The sequence below is a fragment of the Berghia stephanieae genome, chromosome 1 (genome assembly GCF_034508935.2).
Source record: "Berghia stephanieae isolate SIO BIC M18660-M18661 chromosome 1, UCSD_Bste_1.3, whole genome shotgun sequence".
Lineage (NCBI taxonomy): Eukaryota > Metazoa > Mollusca > Gastropoda > Nudibranchia > Aeolidiidae > Berghia > Berghia stephanieae.
Genome location: NC_088360.1, coordinates 135255021 through 135280462, shown reverse-complemented (window position 1 = coordinate 135280462; position 25442 = coordinate 135255021). Strand labels below are relative to the sequence as shown.

Here is a 25442-nt window from a genome sequence, read left to right as displayed (position 1 = left end):
AGAAAGGTATTTTTGGGTGAAAAGAATTTAAAGATAACGGGGACCATTAGCACTCTTTATGATTCTTTGTTAAGGATGATTACTGATGATGAAGCAGATGTATCTCTTTTGTCAACTGCTGTCAAACGAAGAAGGGTTACAGATTCTAATGTTGATTAAATAACACTATGAGATTAAATTCAAGCTTCAGTTTAATTACAAAAACAGATAGGATGGACGTTTCAGGTTTCTCCTTTGTCAACAAACAGGATGTACCAAACACTATAGATGATGAATGAGATGATGTGGTAGTGCCGTTAAGTTGAATGCGTTTGTTGGTAAAAGGGAAACACGAAACATCCATTCTTCTATCTGTTTTTATAATTTAATTGAAGATTACATTCAATTTCACATTGTTATTTATCGCTTCGAGTAGCAACATTTACATTATATTGATTAATGACATTATGTATCTATTTCCATCACTTTACATTTGATCAGTGACATGCTTTGTTTAAACCATTGTTGTTTCTCATATGATGTAGCTTTTCTGATTATTACATATGTTTTATTTACTCATCATCTTGAGCGTCAAGCAAGATGGCTTTCTATTATTTCAACATTTTTAACACGCCTGAGTGTACTTAAACACTTTAATAAGTTTTTTTTTATCTGGAAGTTCATATTCATACAGGGAGTCCTATATAATATCTATTTCTATTTAAACATTTTATAAATGTACTTAATAACCAATTCTGCTCTGTTTTTGCTTCAAAAGCTCATACCAAAATTACCACTCAACAACTACAAGGCGAAGAAAACGATTCCAACACTATGGCCGAAATCAATGTGACAGAAGAGGGCGTTTCCAAACTCCTCGCCACTCTAGATCCAAAGAAAGCATGTGGCCCAGACAAAATACCATCTCGTCTCTTAAAGATATTGAGTAACGAATTTGCACCTGCCCTCACACATTTGTTCAAACTCTCTCTTGAAACGGGAGACATACCAATTGTTTGGAAGCACGCTCTTGTCCAACCCATCTACAAGAAAGGTGATAGAAGAAGGGCTCAAAACTACCGTCCAATTTCATTAACCTGCATTTGCTGCAAACTGTTGGAGCATATAGTGAGATCCTCAATAACTGAATATCTCGAAACTAACAGTATTTTTTGTGATGAACAGCACGGATTTAGGAAGCACCACTCATGTCAAACTCAACTTCTATCATTAACACATGATCTGTCAGCTGCTATTGATAAAGGTGGTCAAATTGATCTAGTACTACTGGACTTTGCCAAGGCCTTCGACAAGGTCCCTCACCATCGGTTAATCCAGAAATTGTATGACGTTGGTATCAGGAACAAAACCTTACAATGGATTGCAACTTTTCTGGACAATCGCACCCAACAAGTTCTTGTCGACGGCGAGACTTCCACTATCGGGATGGTGACATCGGGCGTACCTCAGGGCTCAGTCCTTGGGCCCGTCCTATTTTTAGTGTACATAAACGATCTTCCACGAGGTATAAGGTCAAAAGTGCGCCTCTTTGCTGACAACACAGCATTATATAATCAGATAAAAACAACAGACGACTGCAAAACACTAAATGACGATCTAGCTAAATTACAAGAATGGGAAACAATAAATCAAATGGAATTTAACGTATCAAAGTGCAATGTTCTAACCATCACAAATAAGAAAGCACCTATAACATTTGAATACCAACTTCATGGTCAAAACCTGGAACATGTAAAGACAGCAAAATACCTTGGCATTGAGTTTGCTAAAAACCTCAAATGGAATGACCACATATGTCACCTGGCTTCAAAGGCAAATCAAACAAGCGCTTACATCACCCGCAATTTAAAAAGATGCCCAATCACAACTCAAACCCTTGCTTTTAAAACTATTGTTAGACCAATTTTGGAGTATGGCAGCTCAATTTGGGACCCATATACAAAGAAAAACAGCAAGACGCATCACAAACACATTCGATCCTTTCTCAAGTGCGTCTGAAATATCACAACGGATTGGCCTTGAACCTCTGGAAAAGAGAAGAAAGATAGATAAACTTAAATTGTTCCACAAGATCTACTACAAAAATTCGTGCCTTAAACTTCCAAACGACATCAAAGATATCGGCACAAGAAATACGAGGGGACACACAGCAAGAGTAGCCATCCCAACATCAAAAACAGACGCCCACATGTATTCGTTTTTCCCTTCCACTGCCCGACTATGGAATAGCCTCCCAGCTGAAGTGGCTGAAAACGGTTGCTTTTTGTTTGTTTGTTTGTTTGTTGCTTTAGGTCTCTTCCAACACAATTGAGGTTATATGAGAGACCGCTGAAACAAAAAAACAAGCAATCTAACAAAAATAGTACAAATGTAAATCAAAATCATAACCTAAAGATATCATAAGCTAAATTATAAATAACCAAGAACAAACAGGCAGAAGATTTACAGGAAAAAAAATATCCCCTGTCAAAAATACAATCACAAACCAAAGAAGCAGGATAGGCTAGTAAAGAGAAGAAGAAACGACATCACTATCGGATCGTACACCCATGCGAACATCATAGGTATATGATTCAAGGGTGATGCTCCCATCCAACCACCCGCAAAAGCCTTCACGCGATTGCTGGAGTTCACAACGTGACTTTTTAATCTATGTGGTTTTAGTATTATGTGCAGAGTTTTAGCAAGTTTAAAATGTAAAACACTACAAACTGTGGAGTGATCCTCGACAATATTGGAGGTTTCCACAAGACGAAGAAATGCATTTAAAATGTGTATGGTGGAGCGCCAGTGATAACCCTTATGCTCTTACTGATGTTGGGCAATTAGGCCATAATAGCAATATTATAGTCTGTGTTTAAATTAATTTTTATAATTTATAGGCTATGTGGATAGGATCAGCTTCCAGAGTCTGTGTATGTATAAACTGATACATATTATATTGGACTCCTTGTATGAATATGAGCTTCCAGATAAAAAAAAAAACATATTAAAGTGTTTAAGTACACTCAGGCGTGTTAAAAATGTTGAAATAATAGAGAAAGCCATCTTGCTTGACGCTAAAGATGATGAGTAACAAGAGCGCTAAGATAGGTTTGCCCGTTGTCTGTGCATATAAATATAATAATGTCTCTGCATTAAAACGTTGTCTTAGATATATAGAATAAAATGTGTTAGGACAGGGCGTTGAATTTTAGGTTGATTGTTGAGGTGTCTCAAAATGTGTACTTATGGATAGGGATAAATTTTCATGTTCGTGGGTTGCATTGGATATTGTATGCTTCTGTGTACTGACTTTTTTGTCTAATGTTTTTATTTATTTATTTTATTTGATTGACTGTGTGCCACCAGTAGGTGCAGCATTAACTTCCATCATTGTATTAGATCGTGGTATGAATTTTTGACTTTTCCCCCTTTTTGACATATATTTCGGTTGATTTTCGAGAGTTTAAATCTTGATTTTTTTTCATAACTCTGTTTTTGTCATTCTTATTGTGAAAAGGACATAAAATTTGGATTCCCCATCCCTCAAATCATTTGTATGTGAAGTTTCATAGCCATATCTCATCATTTAAATTTTTTGTAGCGGAAACACTGTTTATTTCTCAAAATGTCTTCCTTTGGCGATTTCGGCCTTTTTTCGAATTTTGAGACGTAATATCTCAGTAATTATTGCCTCTATCTCTCTGAAAAAAATTGGGCTTACTGTCTGGTGCCAGTTCTAAGGCTCGGATAAGTTTCATGTCTTAATTTAGATTACTGACGAGTCTGCAAAGTGTTGAAGATGGTACAACTGGCGATTTCGGTGAAATTATTTTCACGCGCGTCATGTTTTTTCTTGATTTTGATGCTGTATAGTAACTGAAATATACTAGGTAAATATTTGTTTGAGTATTTTTCTTATTCTCTATGTCCATGGCTTGCGATTGTTTGCAAATTATTCAATTTTGTTATTATTTTGTTTGTTTTGATGCACCTTAAACATGCTGTTTGGTAACATGTTCTGTTGGTGTACGAAAATTACAAGTTATTAAATAATTAAAAAATTCGTAACTTTTTTATTTGTTGTCCGATTTTAATCATTTAAAGACTATTGTTCATGGCTTGACAATCTGTATTTGTTCAATTCAAAATAACAGCTGTTTTCTGCAGTTGAAATTTTAGTTTGGGATACCTATTGTATGTGATTAAATTTAGCGATTCTATCTATCCCCCACCTCTCCTTCTTTACCGTGTATTCTTGATGCAGAACCGGCTGCACAAACTTGTCCTTTTCTGGGATCGCTAAATACCATTGACTTTGTTGCTGCCCTATACGTCCTAGAGTAATGCATTTCGTTGTGTAGAATTATTGATCTCCAGAAGATCCAAGAAACTACTGTTATTTCTGATAGTTTATTTTCAGTTATGTGTTATTATTCTGTGTTGTTATGTATGATATTGAGGAACTGAGAAATCATTAATAGGGTATGAACGCTTCTTCTGCGTATTGATTTATGCCTTCTGCATTCATGTCAATGCTCCAGATTAAACCCGTTTTATGCTATTTCGTAGCTCACCTGATTGTTTTTACATAATTATAATAAATTGTATTCCTTGCCAATGATGGCAGATACTAGAATACTACTTGTTTGTCATTTTGTTTTTCGATTTTCTTAGTTGTATTTTGCTACTGAGTCCCCACCACCAGCCCTATTGGCTACTGAATCTCTACCACTACCACAAGTCCCAATTTTGTCACTCCAGTCTCAATCCAAGACCAGGCGATACATTACTGAATGCTTAAAAAATGAAGTGCGATTTCACAAATTTGTGTTAAGTAAGAAAGAAGCAATTAAAATTAAGTGGCACGTTTGACGAGCTGGTGCATCATCTAAAGTCAGTTTTGCAATGGGGAGCAGGACTTTTTATATGTAAAAGTTGTCCACGACCAGTTTCATATCCCTATGCAATGTCTGCTCCTGTGTCTTTGGTACCTTGTTTAGGATTGACTATTTTGATTATTTAACACTCTTGAGGCCCGTGGGTTTATTGTTATTGGATTATTTACGTTTAATTAAAATTTTGGGTGTGACATTTTTAGTGGGAAATTACAGATTCCCATCCTCTTCGAAATTTTCGACATTTTTGGTTTTTTGTGAACATGCCTATTTTTTTTTGGTCATAATGCTTTCAGAATGTTTACCCTGAATATTTGTTTTCATGATGAAAGAACAGCTAACGAACTGTTTAGTGATGTTTAATTTATATCTCTATCACAAAAAATAACTTTGTTTTTGAAATTTCAAAAAAAAAATTATTATTATAAAAATTTTGCAGTTCTCTTTATGATGGGTCTCGACCTTTAGATTAAAGGATAGGATTCTTTCTCAACATGGTAGGTTTACAAATTGGGTACCAGTTGAGAGATTTGAAACCATTAAAATTTAGCAGTTCTCTTTATGATGGGTCACGACCTTTAGATTAACGGATAGGATTCCTCTCAACATGGTAGGTTTACAAATTGGGTACCAGTTGGTACAATAAAACCGAACCCTTCTTCAACCTGCTGATAACCAAAGTTTAACGCTGTATTTTGTTGTTCCAGCTCTTCAACTCTAGCCATATAAGTGGCCAGCACTTTGCATATCTCACTGTGATTTGGTTTCCGAATTTTAAAATGCCTTTTTAAATCCAGAATCACCTTGTTCACAAAGTGTAAGGTAGGCTTCACATTTTTTACAGCTTCAGCTAATATAACATTGCGGATGACGAATTTGTCACGATTTTCTTTCCGAAATCGAAAGAATCTCAGAAATTGGTAAGGACCCGAAGTATTATCTTAGGTTTGTTTTTGTTTTGTTTTTAAGAGTTTTACAGCATTTGCAACACATTTAGGAAATATCAGCGCCAGTAGAAGCGAAGAAAATTGGAACAAAAGTATGGTGAGTTGATAATACGACAAAATGCGTTCCTAACCAATTGGAAGGAAAGTCGCAAATGTGATGTTGCTTCTGTTTTTAAGGTTTACAGCATTGCAACACTTTAGCAAATAGCGCCAGTAGAAGAAAAGGAAATTGGAAACTAAAAGTATGGGTGGAGTTGATAATAACGACAAAATGCGTTCCTACAACCCAATTGGAAGGAAAAGTCGCAAATGGTGATGTTGCTTCTGTTTTTAAGGGTTTTACAGCATTTGCAACACATTTAGCAAATAGCGCCAGTAGAAGAAAAGGAAATTGGAAACTTAAAATATGGGTGGAGTTGATAATAACGACAAAATGCTTTCCTACAACCCAATTGGAAGGAAAAGTCACAAGTGGTGGAGATGTTGCTTCTGGTATTCGGTGGTAGTTTCAGTTTTGAACGCATACCTCATCTACAAAAGCATGCCTCATCCCGAAGGCACCAAATCTCTCACCCACTTTCAGTTGCCCGGAGTATAATGAAAAGTTCTTCAAGAAAAAAAATCATCGCTGGAAAAGACCCCTGCTGTATGATGAAAAATTCAAATTTCAAAATTAAATCCTTGATTGTATGTATGAGGTTTACATTGACGATTTAAATTGACAAAATCAGAAGAGCAAATTTTATTGCTTTAGAAGCATATAAAACTAGGGACATAACATGTAGGTCACAATTTGTTATTATGTTGCCTTTTGTTGACGATTTAATTCCCATAGAAAGATTTTTTTAATTTGTGGATGTCTGTGACAGAACTGGCCCCGGATTAGCAAAAGTAAGTTTTGATGAACGTTCTACTTATAATATGAAAAAAAATACAAAAACGTGCAGCTCAAGCTTATGATGGGGCATCTGTAACGAGTGGCTAAACAGGAGGTGTACAAACTATTGTAAAAGATATATGTGTCAGAGCAGAACTTTGAGGTCTTACGGTAGTTTGGATTGACATTTGATCCAGATCATTTCGATATAATTTTACACATTTCTAGGAAAGAAAAACCATTTTAACTCTCCAATGTTCTTGGACCAGTCTACAGCAAGAGTTCTGAATTAAAATTGTTTTTTGCCTTTAGGGCATTTTTTAAATCCATAAATGCCTTAGGACAAAAAGAGTGAGGATGTTTTGCTGAATACAGTCATAGCTATTTCTTGTCCGGATCTGTATTTTGAATTTTTAATGAAACCACCGAATTCAAAACGAGAAGTTGTGCAATACTAAAGAAAGAATAATAATTTTAAAAAATTATTAGGTATAATTTCACAGGATCCAATTCAACTCTAGCAAGTTATTTATATTTTTAGAAAGTCCTGGAAAATTGTTTGAAAACTATAACCAAACTTTACACAATTATACCATGTCGGCAAGCATAAACTATGAGCAGGCACCAGTGTAAGATAAAGATCTGAACAAGTGTGTATGAAAGGTGCCAGACAAAGCAAGAAAGAAAAATACAAGATAATAACCATAAAAAAAAAAATCAGTCGACCTCGACTGGGGATCAAACCTCAGACCTTCTGATTATCGGTCAGACGTGTGTGCATGTCTGACCGGTAATCAAAAGGTGTGAGGTTCCATCCCCCGTCAAGGCAGACTGATTTTTTGGGATGTAATTTTTTCTTGTATTTTTCTTTCTTGCTTTGTCTGCCACCTTTCATACAGACTTGTTCAGATCTTGATCATAAACAATGAGAATATCAGTATTTATCAGGTAGAATAGTTTGGTCAGTAATACATCGGATTAAAAGTGACCCAATGACCTTGTTTCTGCTGTTTGGCTTTTTCACAAGATGTAAACAATGATTTAAATGTTTTACTGGCCGTTGGGTCGTCTTGGATGCCGACTTTCCTCTTGGTGCCGACTTTCTCCGACGATGATTTGGAATCTTTACTAGCAAAGGCTGTTTGTGTTGGTGCTTCTGTTTTTTTGTCAGATCTACTGGTAGATGACGATTTAATTTTTGACAGTCCATCTTTAACACACTCCGCCCCTGAGGAACTTGTTGATGGCATATCTGTACCTTCATGAAGAATAAATATATGTCAAAATCTGATTAACTAAATAAAGACAAAAATGTCAATGTGGGCATGACAACTTATAAAACAACTTCTAAAATACTTTTTTAAATTAACCCTGAAATACTCATTTTATATAAAACATATATCTGACTATATCTTCAAGTCAAAGCGATACGGAGCAGCAAGAAGCTGTAAAAAGTAATGAACAAGAAATGAATAAACCATATATCTGACTATATCTTCAAGTCAAAGCGATACGGAGCAGCAAGAAGCTGTAAAAAGTAATGAACAAGAAATGAATAAACCATATATCTGACTATATCTTCAAGTCAAAGCGATACGGAGCAGCAAGAAGCTGTAAAAAGTAATGAACAGAAATGAATAAACCATATATCTGACTATATCTTCAAGTCAAAGCGATACTGAGCAGCAAGAAGCTGTAAAAAGTAATGAACAAGAAATGAATAAACCATATATCTGACTATATCTTCAAGTCAAAGCGATACGGAGCAGCAAGAAGCTGTAAAAAGTAATGAACAAGAAATGAATAAACCATATATCTGACTATATCTTCAAGTCAAAGCGATATGAGCAGCAAGAAGCTGTAAAAAGTAATGAACAAGAAATGAATAAACCATATATCTGACTATATCTTCAAGTCAAAGCGATACGAGCAGCAAGAAGCTGTAAAAAGTAATGAACAAGAAATGAATAAACCATATATCTGACTATATCTTCAAGTCAAAGCGATACTGAGCAGCAAGAAGCTGTAAAAAGTAATGAACAAGAAATGAATAAACCATATATCTGACTATATCTTCAAGTCAAAGCGATACGGAGCAGCAAGAAGCTGTAAAAAGTAATGAACAAGAAATGAATAAACCATATATCTGACTATATCTTCAAGTCAAAGCGATACTGAGCAGCAAGAAGCTGTAAAAAGTAATGAACAAGAAATGAATAAACCGTATATCTGACTATATCTTCAAGTCAAAGCGATACTGAGCAGCAAGAAGCTGTAAAAAATATCTGACTATATCTCAAGTCAAGCGATACGGAGCAGCAAGAAGCTGTAAAAGTAATGAACAAAAATGAATAAACCATATATCTGACTATATCTTCAAGTCAAAGGATACGAGAGCAAGAAGCTGTAAAAAGTAATGAACAAGAAATGAATAACCATATATCTGACTATATCTTCAAGTCAAAGCGATACGGAGCAGCAAGAAGCTGTAAAAAGTATGAACAAGAAATGAATAACCATATATCTGACTATATCTTCAATCAAAGCGATGGAGCAGCAAGAACCTGTAAAAAGTAATAAAAGAAATGAATAAACCATATATTGACTATATCTCAAGTCAAAGCGTACGGAGCAGCAAGAAGCTGTAAAAGTAATGAACAAGAAATGATAAACCATATATCTGACTATATCTTCAAGTCAAGCGATACGGAGCAGCAAGAAGCTGTAAAAAGTAATGAACAAGAATGAATAAACCATATATCTGACTATATCTTCAAGTCAAGCGATCGGAGCAGCAAGAAGCTGTAAAAGTAATGAACAAGAATGAATAAACCATATATCTGACTATATCTTCAAGTCAAAGCGATACGGAGCAGCAAGAAGCTGTAAAAATAATGAACAGAAATGAATAACATATATCTGACTATATCTTCAAGTCAAAGCGATACGGAGCAGAAAAGCTGTAAAAAGTAATGAACAAAATGAATAAACCATATATCTGACTATATCTTCAAGTCAAAGCGATACGGAGCAGCAAGAAGCTGTAAAAGTATGAACAAGAAATGAATAAACCATATATCTGACTATATCTTCATCAAAGCGATACGACAGCAAGAAGCTGTAAAAAGTAATGAACAGAAATGAATAAACATATATCTGACTATCTTCAAGTCAAAGCGATACGGAGCACAAGAAGCTGTAAAAAGTAATGAAAAGAATGAATAAACAATATCTGACTATATCTTCAAGTCAAAGCGATACGGACAGCAAGAAGCTGTAAAAAGTAATGAACAAGAAATGAATAAACATATATCTGACTATATCTTCAAGTCAAAGCGATACGGAGCAGCAAGAAGCTGTAAAAAGTAATGAAAGAAATGAATAAACCATATATCTGACTATATCTTCAGTCAAAGCGATACGGAGCAGCAAGAAGCTGTAAAAATAATGAACAAGAAATGAATAAACCATATATCTGACTATATCTTCAAGTCAAAGCGATACGGAGCAAGAAGCTGTAAAAAGTAATGAACAAGAAATGAAAAACCATATATTGACTATATCTTCAAGTCAAAGCGATACGGAGCAGCAAGAAGCTGTAAAAAGTAATGAACAAGAAATGAATAAACCATATATCTGACATATCTTCAAGTCAAAGCGATACGAGCAGCAAGAAGCTGTAAAAGTAATGAACAAGAAATGAATAAACCATATATCTGACTATACTTCAAGTCAAAGCGATACGGAGCAGCAAGAAGCTGTAAAAAGTAATGAACAAGAAATGAATAAACCATATATTGACTAATCTTCAAGTCAAAGCGATACGGAGCAGCAAGAAGCTGTAAAAAGTAATGAACAAGAAATGAATAAACCATATATCTGACTATATCTTCAAGTCAAAGCGATACGGAGCAGCAAGAAGCTGTAAAAAGTAATGAACAAGAAATGAATAAACCATATATCTGCTATATCTTCAAGTCAAAGCGATACGGAGCAGCAAGAAGCTGTAAAAAGTAATGAACAAGAAATGAATAAACCATATATCTGACTATATCTTCAAGTCAAAGCGATACGGAGCAGCAAGAAGCTGTAAAAGTAATGAACAAAAATGAATAACCTATATCTGACTATATCTTCAAGTCAAAGCGATACGGAGCAGCAAGAAGCTGTAAAAAGTAATGAACAAGAAATGAATAAACCATATATCTGACTATATCTTCAAGTCAAAGCGATACGGAGCAGCAAGAAGCTGTAAAAAGTAATGAACAAGAAATGAATAAACCATATATCTGACTATATCTTCAAGTCAAAGCGATACGGAGCAGCAAGAAGCTGTAAAAAGTAATGAACAAGAAATGAATAAACCATATATCTGACTATATCTTCAAGTCAAAGCGATACGGAGCAGCAAGAAGCTGTAAAAAGTAATGAACAAGAAATGAATAAACCATATATCTGACTATATCTTCAAGTCAAAGCGATACGGAGCAGCAAGAAGCTGTAAAAAGTAATGAACAAGAAATGAATAAACCATATATCTGACTATATCTTCAAGTCAAAGCGATACGGAGCAGCAAGAAGCTGTAAAAAGTAATGAACAAGAAATGAATAAACCATATATCTGACTATATCTTCAAGTCAAAGCGATACGGAGCAGCAAGAAGCTGTAAAAAGTAATGAACAAGAAATGAATAAACCATATATCTGACTATATCTTCAAGTCAAAGCGATACGGAGCAGCAAGAAGCTGTAAAAGTAATGAACAAGAAATGAATAAACCATATATCTGACTATATCTTCAAGTCAAAGCGATACGGAGCAGCAAGAAGCTGTAAAAAGTAATGAAAAAGAAATAATAAACCATAATCGATATCTTCAAGTCAAGCGATCGGCAGCAAAGCTGTAAAAGTATAACAAGAATGAATAACCTATATCTGACTTCTCAGAAGGACGAGAGCAAAGTAAAATAATAACATATAACTAATCCATCAAGACGAGCAAGAAGCTTAAAAAGTAATAAAATGAAATAATATCCTACATACAAGCAAGGTAAAGAAGAAAAGAATGAAAAATAAAATCTGACTATCTCAGTCAAGCGATACGGACACAAGAACGTAAAAGTAATGAAAGAATATAAACTATATTAACATACAAGTAAAATGAGAAGAAACATTAAATAAAGAGAAAAATGAAATAAGCAAAAATAACATAGAATAGTAAAAAAGAATAATAAAAATAACATATATCTTCAAGTCAAAGCATCGAGCAGCAAAAGAAATAAAAATAATAAATAACGCTTAAATAACAATGAAAAATAAAAGATAAGAAATAAAATAATGACAAATAAACATATGAAACGTAAAAGAAAAATAATAACAAAATAACTTATAATCTTCAAGTCAAACGTAGGCAGCAAAAGCTGTAAAAAAATAAAACATAATGAATACATAACGACACCAAGAAGCTGAAAATGAAAAGAAGAAAAAAAATGAAACAATAATACGACAGAACTAAAAAGTAAAAAAGAAGAAATAAACCATATATTACTTATCCAAAGCAAGAGAAAGTAAGAAAAAAAAAAAATTACTTATCAGTCAAACGATACGGAGCAGCAAGAAGAAAAGAAATAAAAAATGATAACTTAATCAATAAGTCAAACGTAAAGAGAAAAGAAAAATAAACAATGATATATCTTCAATCAAGTCACGAAGAAGCTAAAAGTATAAAAAATATAAACAAATGATAACCATAACGATACACAAAGCGAAAGAAAAAGTGAAAATAAAATGATAACTAATAAACTCGAGCAAAGATAATAGACAAGAAAAAAATATGAAATAAAAACATACGACAACTTAAAAAGAAGAACAGAAAAACATAATATAATCAAAATAAACAAACTAAAATAAGAAATAAACAAACTTATAAAGTAAAAGACAGAAAATTAAAAATATAAATTAAATCAATATACTCAAGCAAAAAGAAAAGAAAAAAAAAATGAATACCAAGCATCAAGCAAGCTGAGAGACAAATAATAAATGAAACATCAACAAGCAAGCGAAGAGCGAAAGTGAAAAAAACAAAAATATAAACAAGAATATCAGAAGCGAAGAGCAGAATGAAAATATAACGAATAATAAAACAACTCAAGAAATAAAAGAATAAAAAAATGAAAAAATAACAATTATATATCACAAGAGAAAGAATGAAATAATGAACAGAATAAATTAGAACAAAAAGAATAAGAAAAATAACCATATATTCTTCAAGTCAAAGCGATAGGAGCAGCAAGAAAAAAATGAACAAGAAGAAAAACCATATTGACTATATCTTAAGTCAAAGCGATACGGAGCAGCAAGAAGTGTAAAAAGTAAGAAAAGAAAGAAAAACCATATCTAATCTTCAAGTCAAGCATACGAGCAGCAAGACGAAAAAGTAAAAGAAATAACATATATCACATATCTTATAAACATCAAGAAAGCTGAAAAGTTAAAAAGAATAACAAAATGATAACTACAAATATCGAAGCAAAGAACTGAAAGAGAACAAATAATAAAAAATAATAAAATATCTCATACTTTCAAGCAAGAAGAAAAAGAAGAAAAGAAATGAAAAAATAATATGAATATAAAAATATGACAACAAGTAAAAGAAGAAAGAAATTAAATAAAACAAATGATAACCATAAGATAATCAAGTCAAGTAAGACGAAAGTATAAATAAAGAATGAACAAGAAATGAAAAATAATGAATATAATAACATACGGACCAAGAGCAAAAATAAGAAAAGAAAGAATAAACAAGAATATAAACAAAGCGATAGAGCAAAGAAGAAAAGTAAAAAAAAAGAATAACCATATATCGACTATATCTTCAAGTCAAAGATACGGAGCAGCAAGAGCTGTAAAAGTAATGAACAAGAAATGAATAACATATATCTGACTATATCTTCAAGTCAAAGCGATACGAGCAGCAGAAGCTGTAAAAAGTAAGAAAGAAAATGAATAAACCAATATCGACTATATCTTAAGTCAAAGCGATACGGAGAGCAAGAAGCTGTAAAAAGTAATGAACAAGAAATGAATAAACCATATATCTGACTATATCTTCAAGTCAAAGCGATACGAGCAGCAAGAAGCTGTAAAAAGTAATGAACAAGAAATGAATAAACCATATATCTGACTATATCTTCAAGTCAAAGCGATACGAGCAGCAAGAAGCTGTAAAAAGTAATGAACAAGAAATGAATAAACCATATATCTGACTATATCTTCAAGTCAAAGCGATACGTGAGCAGCAAGAAGCTGTAAAAAGTAATGAACAAGAAATGAATAAACCATATATCTGACTATATCTTCAAGTCAAAGCGATACGGAGCAGCAAGAAGCTGTAAAAGTAATGAACAAGAAATGAATAAACCATATATCTGACTATATCTTCAAGTCAAAGCGATACGGAGCAGCAAGAAGCTGTAAAAAGTAATGAACAAGAAATGAATAAACCATATATCTGACTATATCTTCAAGTCAAAGCGATACGGAGCAGCAAGAAGCTGTAAAAAGTAATGAACAAGAAATGAATAAACCATATATCTGACTATATCTTCAAGTCAAAGCGATACTGGAGCACAAGAAGCTGTAAAAAGTAATGAACAAGAAATGAATAAACCATATATCTGACTATATCTTCAAGTCAAAGCGATACTGAGCAGCAAGAAGCTGTAAAAAGTAATGAACAAGAAATGAATAAACCATATATCTGACTATATCTTCAAGTCAAAGCGATACGGAGCAGCAAGAAGCTGTAAAAAGTAATGAACAAGAAATGAATAAACCATATATCTGACTATATCTTCAAGTCAAAGCGATACGGAGCAGCAAGAAGCTGTAAAAAGTAATGAACAAGAAATGAATAAACCATATATCTGACTATATCTTCAAGTCAAAGCGATACGAGCAGCAAGAAGCTGTAAAAAGTAATGAACAAGAAATGAATAAACCATATATCTGACTATATCTTCAAGTCAAAGCGATACGGAGCAGCAAGAAGCTGTAAAAAGTAATGAACAAGAAATGAATAAACCATATATCTGACTATATCTTCAAGTCAAAGCGATACGGAGCAGCAAGAAGCTGTAAAAAGTAATGAACAAGAAATGAATACAACAGCTTCGAAAAAATACCAAAATACCAAAATACCAAAATACCAACCATGGAATGTTTCAGGCTCAAATCCCTTACATCCGTCAATAACAAAAGCAATACAAACATCAACACATCACATAAAATCCAGACAGACGACAGAAAAGTATTTGACACATCTTATGATCACAGCTAGTATGATCAAGAAATTAAACTACACGGGATCCTTGCCAAATTGGAGACACTCGGAGAGTAAGTAATATAAATAAACAGTCACTCAGACAGAAGGTTTCTGGGGGCAGCATGGCTCAGCAGTACTGTCTTTGCTTCGCACCCACCGCTGCGCTGTATGACCTTGAGCAACTCACCTCGCCCTTGCTCAATTTGCGGTGCTGCACTGCGGCTGATGCCTCAGTTTATTCCAGCCTTCCCTTGGAATAGACCCTAGAGACAAATATCCCCTCTGGGATGAATAAAGGGAATTATATATATATATCTTTTTACATCATCTCTCACATAAAAAACACAGAGCCAATCATATCTATTTCCCTCACAGGTCTTCAGCCAGGGTCTCAACAATGAAAAGCAATAGAGATAGCGACAACAGATCCAAGGAGATAGAAGATTCTATCAACAGTGCCTTCTTCCATTGATAATTCGTACATTTCAGCTATGAGCTGTATCATCAGCAAACTACATCAAATTGTTATCTGTTGATCAATGATTACCACACTACTACTAGGGCCAAATACTTACTATTTGATTGGATTTCTTTCTCTTTACCTTTGTCTGTTTTCTTTGCTTTCTGTTGAAAAAAAATAATAATACACAGTTGTGTAATGCATGGGTGTGGAAATTACTATTAAATCAGTCTTGTTTTTTTTTGTTTGGGGGGGGGGGGGGGGGGGGTATGAACAATCCTCTGCATCTAGAACAAATATAAAAATATGAAGAAAAAAAATAAGGGAAAAAAAGCCTTTAAGAAATAAAATTGCGGAAAAACAAAAAGAGGAGAGCAAAATAAAAAAAATAAAATAAAAACATATTGTTAAAATTCACATTTGAGGCCAATTCCAGTGAGGAGGCAAGAAGTAGTCAAGCACACGTTTAACTCTTTGCGTTCTAGTTGTAAATCAAACATTCCCCCGGGTAGATTGAGCTCGTGAGCCTTGGAAGGCAGTCAATCTAGGAGAGAGACAACTCTGAATTCAAACTCGGGCAGATGGAGCTCATTGGTATTGGAATACAATCATCTAAGGGATGGAAACCCTGAAAGAAAAGATCCTGAGTGGTCCACTCACTGCCTTGTGGGTATGTCTTGGTTGACCAAAGGCAAAGGAAGCCTAACAGAAAAGCCCGACACAGACGGAACCACTCGGCCGAAAAGCTCAAACAGCCTGGACAGGCGTAACTACCGAATCTGAAAACTAGAGTGACAAGCAATCACGGAAACAAATGGCGAAAGAAGAAGAAGAAGAAGAAGAAACATTCCACAGACCTACCTTTGCTGCTTTTGCTAAGGCCCTCCTTGCCTGCATCCTGTGTTCAAGGGCAGTTTCTTCCTCAGCTGTACCATTTAGAGGGATGATATCTTGCTCCTCGTACGCCTTTCCACACTGAGGAAAACAAAGTGGTCATTGGATAAATTTGAATAAAGGTGGTTAACACAGACAGTAGAATTACAATATTCGGTCTCCAATATTAGAACGACATGAAAATTTAAAGTCATTCAATCTTATTGCAAATGATGTGACAGTTCATAAATTCAAGGCTTTTGAAGTGTTCAATCATCATTTCGAGAGTGAATTGTTGTTCTATCAAGTTAACTATAGCAACTTCTATTTTTATCTCCTAAAACTACATATTTTTAAATGTTCAAGTAGGCAGGTCTGTTGACAAAATGTCACTCTCATTTACCGATTATGTTTTGTTAGTTTGTTTGTTTGTTTCTAGGGATTTTCTGATGCCTGCTATTAGGTCATTTCAGCACCAGCAATAAAAAATTTAAAAAATGATTGCGGAGAAGTTGCAGATCTGAAGTTAAAAGCACCAAAGAAAAAAGCCAGACAAAAGGGGACTGGTTCAAATGTGGAACAGAGAATTTAACAATCAATCCACCAATGTGATTATTTTGGCATTACCAGAATCCAAAGAAAATCGTGATAAATATGTAAGGTTGTATTTTTTTTTTTTAAATTTTGTACATAGATTACCTTGTGACAAACTTTGGACTTGACCTCTTTCAATGCCCTCTCAGACAGCACACAGCCACAGGCCCACAAAACACAGAACCTGAAATCAAAAGAAACAAATTTCATTTGAAGTTGAACCGCCTTCTTCATTGTTATAATGGAGAATTCTCAGGTTTGAGGACCGAAATACATTTTGATTTTTAAATGAACTAGGAAAAAAAACCATAAAAACAGAAAGTGATGAAAGATTGCCGGCCATAGAAAAAAAATATAATAAATAAATATATTTTTCTAAAAACTTTTTACAAGATGGCTACGATTAACTGCATTGTTTTCAATTTAGCATATCCTTTTCCTCCTACTAATAAACTAGACCTCTGACAATATCATAAGCCATCCCTTTCTACTTCCATGTTTTAAAAAAATTTAAAATCTCGCAAACTTATAAATTGATTGAAAATATAAAAATCATCAATTGAAATCTTTTTTCTTCTAAATTGACTCACTTGTATTTTCCGCTCATTTCCAGTCCTACAACAGGACAGATGTATTCAGAAATTCCACTGTCTACATAACCGTCTCCTGTTCCAGTTTTACGAGAGGTGGACGCTGCTGGATTCTCAGTCAAATTCAATTCCTTGACATCCTGTGAATTTAAATCATTCATTATACAATTCTACTTGGGGACAATTAAAATTTTTCAAAATGTTTAGCAGATGTACACTATCCAGTTAGGTGAATTCTTTCTTTATTAATTTCTTTATTTTGAAAAATGTAATAGAAATAGATTTCATTGTAACCAATATCTATTTAAAAATAAAAAATAAAATCCCTTTATTCATCCCATAGGGGAAATTTGTCTCCTGGGTCTATTCCAAGGGAAGACTGGAATAACCCAGGCGTCAGACGCAATGCAGCGCCGCAAACTGAGCTAGGACGAGGTGACTTGCTCAAGGTCACACAGCACAGCGGGTATTTGAACTCGCACCTTTAGGGTAGGAAGCAAAGACCATACCGCTGAGCCACGCTCACCTCTAAATATTTTAGGTTATCAAGAGCCCTTGATGAGATTTATATTTCATTCTACCAAGCAGACGTTGCATATTTTTAATGAGAAGGAATAAGACTGAGCTCTGAAGGTGGTTTAATGCTGTGTTGTTTGCGGTTCAAATTGTTTTTGTTCTGTGTAGCAGGATGTTGTTTGTGTATGGTTTTCAAGGAAAATTTGTGTAGATCCCATCTAGTTTTGAATGAATATTCTGTGAGGTCGATGTTTGTCTCTTGTTTGTTTTTGTTTTTTAGCATTTAAAAATTTTATTTGACATATTATGTGTTCCATTACCTGAATGTACTACAGTATTTATTTACATCTGAGTGGAGATAATTATTTATATATATATAATTAATTGTCAAATTTAACACAGCAGTTTATCTTTATTTTAACTGCCGAATCACAAATAATATTACAAGAGAGAGAAATAGAAATTAATCACATCGACTCTAGAGCTTTTAATAATCATTTCAATTTATGCTATGAGTGAGTGTTGCATTTACAGATAACAGGAAAAACAACAAAACAAAAAGGTTTATGCAATACGCCTAAAACATTTCAAAACTAGTCAAAATATGAAGACAGGAAAATGAAAATTGCTGATTTATGGCAAATTTCATCCATGGTTCAAAAGATGGCAGTGCTTGAAATTTAAATGTATTCTATAAAACAAACAGCAGATTCACAAGTAGAAGAAATGAAAGGATTAATTTTCAGAGAGATTTGAAATCAAATATCAAAATTTACCCGCATTCCTCTCAAGTGTCGAAACATGGGGGACAACTCTGTTTTCTCAATGAAGACCTTCAGGACTGATTCTTTATTGTACAATCTGGCATGACGGATAGAACGGGTTTGGGAAATCAATAACTTTCTTTTTTTTTTTTAATGAATGATATGTAGGATTATTTGTACATGATATTACACAGACCACATATGCAAAAAGAATAGAAAATAGATTGTAATAAAAAGATAGTATAGTAATAAAATCAATTTAACACAACAACAATTTAACACCCATAGTTATTTAAATTATACCATCTTTCATTTTAATGTTTTTAAAAACATATTTATACCAAATTCATATTTATTTAATTTACCCGAAAGGAGGGAGGGGGAGGGAGAGAGTCTCATTAGCTCAGTTGGTAAAGCACTTGCTTCACACACAAAGGGACCGAGATCAATTCAGAGTGAAGTCGATATTTTATTTTCTGACTTCCTGTGCACCCAACATTAATTGGGTCTGTTTGATTTGGTGGAAAGTATTTTGTTATAGACATAGCATCCTATCCAATGGGTAGCAGGCAATTGCAATTGTTTCACGCTTTAGAAACCAGGGTCATGGGCATAATGGCTCTTAAGGACTGCTTTTTAAAAAAATGTTTTTTTCACAATTCCAATGGCAAATCATAGAGGAACAAACAAAACTTACCTTCCTAATTCACACGCTACAACCGGCTGAACCAACTTTTCTTGACTGATTGCACAATGCTTCCATCTGAAGGCTAATTCAGAGTTTTTGTCTTTCTGTAGATCACACACACACACACACATAGTAAGTTTTAACTCAGTAATATAGTTTTTTAAATCTGTAAAGTCAATACTTTGTTCACCCTTTAAAATTTAAAAAACTATTTATACTATTTTGCTGGTGCCAGGCTTATTAGTTTTTGGCTTATTTCTCATCAATCAACCCAGACAAACAGATGAGAACTTGTGAATTTTTTCCCTTAGTTTTTCAAAGCAATTTCGTATTGCGATAATTGTGTGGCAAATGTATGAAAACTACCTTTTTTAGTACAATCTCATATGCTCATTTCATAGAACACTCACTTCACATTCAAAGGGACCCCCTCCACCTGACAGTGATTGGGTAGTTGGGTCTGTTAGATCAGGCAGAAAGTACTTTGTGATAGAATAGTGACGTAAACAGAGGGTATCAAGCAATTGCTGTTGTCCGTTTCATGTTATATAAACTGGGATATCTGGCTCCGTGATCCTAACGGCTCTGAAGAACTACTATTTTTTATAAGTTAACCTTTTGTATTTTAGGAGGTGAAGTGGCAGAGTGGTTAAGACAGTGCAATGTGATCAGGAAGGTCCTGGGTTCCAGCCCCACTTCAGACACATTCGTTTTATTTTTCTTGGACATTCGTTTTATTTTTCTTGGGCAAGATTATTAACCCCCAATTTGCTCACTTGGACAACATGGGTGATTCCCGTGGACATCAGACATCCAGTTTGAGGGATTATATATATTCCTTCATGGAATGCCTAGGTGACGTTATCTTATGGTATTGTGGTGGACGGGTGTAATTTTTTTGGTATTAAATTATTGTCATTGTATCAAACTGAAGGATCAGGTTCACCATGATAGAATGCCATTTTGAGAAGATTAATCACATTACATAGAGTAAGATGTCAAGGTTGTGAAAATGATTGACTATTGATTAAATGCCTTGATGTGGACTGGATATACTGACATACCTGTTCTGGTTTTTTCTTGGTTTTAACGAGTTCGTCCCTTCTTGGAATCGTACCTCCATCACAACCCATGTTGTAGTTGAGGTCAGTTAAGTCAATAAGATGCTGGTGAGATTGACACAAAAATATAACAAACAAAAAAAAAAAAAAACAACAAAAATTAAACATTAGGTGATATTAAATTTTCAACTGCAATGAATGTCCTGTATAAAAATAAAAACATGTCACACTTTCAGTTTTACCTTCATACACGTTTGTGTGTGTGTGTGAGAGAGAGAGAGAGAAGGAGAGAGAGAGAGAGAGAAGGAGAGAGAGAGAGAGAGAGAAGGAGAGAGAGAGAGGGAGAGAGAGAGAGAGAGAGAGAGAGAGAGAGAGAGAGAGAGAATGGAGAAGGAAGGGAGAGAAGTGTATATATATATATATATATATATATATATATATATATATATATATATATATATATATATATATATATATATATATATATATATATATATATATATATATATATATATATATATATATGTCACAGTAAAGGTTGTTCACAATTATCTTATTAAATTTTATTTTATTAAGAACTGAATTCATCTCACTCCAGTTATATTTCGGTAGGCTTAGATAAACTTTACCTTCTAATATTAGATCGTCTTTCCTTTTATAGCCTTCCCTCGAATTAATTTCTAATTAGTGAATACTTTTCGTTCTACATTCTGTCACGTAGCCACTTATTATAAAAGCTGATAGGTCTAACATTCGACACTCACTTTCTCTCCACAATCTATGCCGGACGGCCAGTCGCTCTATTCCTATATATATACTGGAAGATTTTTATCTTTTGGGACTTTGTAGATATTATATCTACACCATTAAGACGCCGGAGCTTTTAACTTTGATTGTATAATCTTCAAGGATCAAACCCAAGCCCGCTGTCAAGGACTTCACAATAACTTCTTACCAATTGCCTGGAAGTGGAATTTTACGAGTCCAATCCCGTTATCAGAGGAATAGATCATCCAAGCCCATCAACTGCCTGGAAACGTAAACTTACGAACCTGACATATTATCATAAGTTACGTAAAATATTCATATCTCTATTTGTAACTGCCACGATCACTGTTTATCTCTTTTAATTAAATTTCATCATTATTTTTATTTCATTGTAAACAAATCGTTAATTGTTTTTCATTTATAGTAACTAGTAAATTCTGGGGCCTCATTCTACATATATCTTTATGCATAGTCGAGTAGCTCTTTACTCACTTGAGACCATGACATTTTGGAGGGGACACATATAAAGAATTGAATTTATTTAGTTACTTATATCTATTTCATCTAACTTTAAAGTTTAAATTGTAAAACTCTTAATTGCCCCACTTGATCATATTTTAATTGAACTCCCTATTTACAGGATTAATTTTTTTTTCTTTTTCATTTCTTCATTTAAATGGAATAGCAATTTATCCATTCATTCTTTCATTCAAATTGAATAGCATTTTATTGATTCATTCCTTCATTCATTTATTCATTTATAAATTATTCATTCATTCATTGTTCATTCATTTATTCATTCATTCATTCATTCATCCATTCATTCGTTTATTCACTCATTTATCCAATCATTCATACATTTATTCCTCCCTTCATTCTTTCATTCATACATTATCCATTCATTCATTCATCTATTCACTCAGTTTTTCATTCATTCATTCATTCCTTGTCCACTTTGTTATTATATCACTCATTTCATTTTGTTGTTTGCCTCATTCATGAATTGTTTTCAATATGTTTACATTCCATAACGATTCATTCACCTATCATCCAATCACTCAGTGTTGTGAACACATTTTGGAACTATTGTAAATCTTACGATATTTTATTGTTTTGTATTTCAGACATCACTGTTAAACACTCTTCAATGCCTAATTACAATTGTTGAACAACCATTGAACAAGAGAGAGGTCCCAGCCACGAACTGAGTTGGTAAATATATCCTTCATTATTCTCTTTTACATGAGTTGGGCATCACATAGTAACTATAGACATCGTGATTTGTTTTGCATAGTGATTTGTTTTAAATGCATTTTTGGCATATTACTGTTACCGAAAACCACTTATATATTATGTTCTGAAAAGTGAGTCTTTAAAAACTAAATAATAATAAAAGGAGTCTACTAGCCGTCGTGTTATATTTAGTGATAGATAACTTGGGATTATTTTGGCATCCTATTATTGTTATCACACTCTAGTATATTAGCGTCATTGCGAATAATTGTACACAAACTAACGACGAGTCACACACATTGGTGATACATTTTTCGTAGTAACATAGTTTAGAGTACACGCGATTGACACATTGTTATTGACACAAGTCATAATAACTCCGCATTGTATTGACACATTGCTTTATAAGATATAACGATAAAAGGCATCAAATTCAACATACATAATAGGTTGAAATAAGAGAGAGAGATTTCTAAAAATAGAACAGTTCATTCCAGTAAGTGTAAATAAATAAAACAGTCAGTAACAGTATCCTGTCAATATAATATATATAAAACATCGTAACTAATTTATTGCAACATGGAAGCATATAAAAGATACTTAAGTCTCGCAAAGGACTTAGAAATACCCCAGGAAAGAATATTTTCATGGTGCGAAGAGAAAGTAAAAGAAGAAAAAGAACACGAAGAAAGAATTCGTAGAGAAGAAAATGAAGAAAGAATTCGTAAAGAAGAAAAAGAACATGAAGAAAGAATTCGTAGAGAAGAAAATGAAGAAAGAATTCGTAAAGAAGAAAAAGAACACGAAGAAAGAATTCGTAGAGAAGAAAATGAAGAAAGAATTCGTAGAGAAGAAAATGAAGAAAGAATACGTAGAGAAGAACGAGAAGAAAGAGTCCAAGAAAGGGAACTAAAAAGACAAATAGCTTTAGCAGAAGAAGAAACCAAAAGGACCCAAATGATGCTGGAAATTGAAAAAACAAAAACCGGTCATGAAAGAAAACATAATAATAGTGATGAATTTTTCGTGAAACTTCCACGCATGCCAACATACGATGAACGCTCAGACTGCCTAGAATCCTTCTTACACCGATTCGAAGTTCAGGCTAAAGGTTATCGTTGGCCAGAAAGCAAATGGGCCACAGCCTTGATTAACTGCTTATCTGGAGAACCGCTAAAAGTTTTCTATACCTTAACAACTGAAGATGCAGATGACTATGGAAAAAATTAAAGACGCTCTACTAAAAAGATTTAGATTAACGGAAGATGGTTACCAGGAAAGGTTTCACACTGCAAAACCGGAAAGTGGAGAAGACTTTAATACATTCGTGAACCGAATTACTCAATTTCTAAATCGGTGGCTTGAGTTGGCAAACGTAAAACAAGACGACTTTGCAGGCCTCTACTATCTCACGCTGAAGAATCAAATCTATCAAGCTTGCAACCCAGATTTAGTCGCATTCTTTAAAGAGAGAAAGCCAGAAAACTTGGACAAATTAAAAATCTACGCAGAAAACTTTAACAGCGCACATCCATTGACACCCCTTAGCAGAACATTGAAGGAACCATACTACGCTGCTGCTGCTCAGAGTCCAGGTACACCTAAAGTTCAGTACTCAAATAGAACGAGCCGATCAATCACTCGGAACACGCAAGTGAAACAAGATGATCATAGTAACAAACCATGGAACAAACAGTTCAATAGAGACCATAGCCGACCCTATCAAAACAAAACAAGAAATAGCACTGACAATAATACTGAGTATAAGAAAACCAACAAACCTATAATTAAATGTCAATATTGTGGAATGAAAGGCCACACAGCAGACAAATGTTACAAAATCGTGGGATATCCAAAAGAAACTGCAAATGCATCACTCCAAACAAGTGTAAACAATCAGACACGAGTAATGTCAGGAGAAAATATAAATGTGTATTGCGTGAAAGGTATGTCACTTTTAACACAAACTCACAAATCAGGATCGCTATTTTTTTGTGAAGGCAAAGCTAATGGAACTGATTGCAAAATATTGAGAGACACAGGATGCAGTACAGTAGGAATAAAAGCATCTTTGATCAATGACGAAGACAAAACTGGAAAAACGGTACAATGCATCACATTCAGTGGCACAGTCGAAACCTTTGAAACAGCTAATGTGTACATAGAAACCCCATACTATACAGGAATAGTGGAATGCTGTATACTTCCCAACCCCGTCGCTGATGTTATTGTTGGCAATATAAAAGGTCTTAAAGACAACCCAACAGATGTAAAAGAATGGTCATTAACCCAAGAAACAGCTTGTCTAGCAGAAACAAGAAAGATGACTAAGACAACAGAGAAGCCAATGACTATTTCTCTTGAACCACAACAATTTGACAGGAACACGTTCATTGAAGAACAGAAAAAGGACCCGACTTTAACTTCATATTTCAATATCGCAAACAAAGGGACGAAATCAAAAGTTGAATACATCATTGAAAAAGATATTCTGTTCAGGTTACATAGGAAAAGAAACAAAATAGCTAAACAACTGGTCACGCCGAGTATTTACAGAAACAAAATCCTTGGAATAGCGCACGATTCAATAACTTCTGGACATCTTGGGAGCTCTTCCACATTGAAGAGAATATCCGAGAATTTCACATGGCCTGGAATTACTAAAAACGTCCGAGAATATGTGAAATCGTGTGACACATGCCAAAGAAGAGTCGCAAAAGGCAGAATACCGAGATTGCCATTAGAGACAACCCCAGTTATTGAAAAAGTTTTTCAAAAAGTTGCAATTGACATTATAGGCCCTTTAACAAAATCAGATAGAAACCATACACACATACTAACACTAGTCGATTACGCAACCAGGTGGCCA

At 34.0% G+C, this 25442-nt stretch overlaps 1 protein-coding gene across 1 annotated transcript; it reads right to left on the bottom strand.

Annotated features, from left to right (window-relative positions):
• Nucleotides 1-3945: 3945 nt before the first annotated feature.
• LOC144963278 (replication termination factor 2-like) lies at nucleotides 3946-20710 on the bottom strand. Its single transcript, XM_078897157.1, has 8 exons — nucleotides 20576-20710; nucleotides 19521-19615; nucleotides 18836-18920; nucleotides 17544-17683; nucleotides 17059-17137; nucleotides 16348-16461; nucleotides 15602-15650; nucleotides 3946-7962 (listed from the first exon to the last, which is right to left on the bottom strand). The coding sequence occupies exons 1-8, from the start codon at nucleotides 20642-20644 to the stop codon at nucleotides 7667-7669; spliced, it is 927 nt and encodes a 308-aa protein (XP_078753283.1). The 5' UTR covers nucleotides 20645-20710; the 3' UTR covers nucleotides 3946-7666.
• Nucleotides 20711-25442: the final 4732 nt, after the last annotated feature.

What these genes read in the sequence shown, in the direction of transcription:
- LOC144963278 (XM_078897157.1), bottom strand. Translation starts at nt 20,644, where the DNA reads ATGGGTTGTGATGGAGGTACGATTCCAAGAAGGGACGAACTCGTTAAA. An exon ending in CCTTAGCAAAAGCAGCAAAG is followed by an intron (nt 15,651 to 16,347) that starts GTAGGTCTGTGG and finishes TTTTTTCAACAG; the next exon opens with AAAGCAAAGAAAACAGACAA. An exon ending in GAAAGAAATCCAATCAAATA is followed by an intron (nt 7,963 to 15,601) that starts GTAAGTATTTGG and finishes TTCTTCATGAAG; the next exon opens with GTACAGATATGCCATCAACA.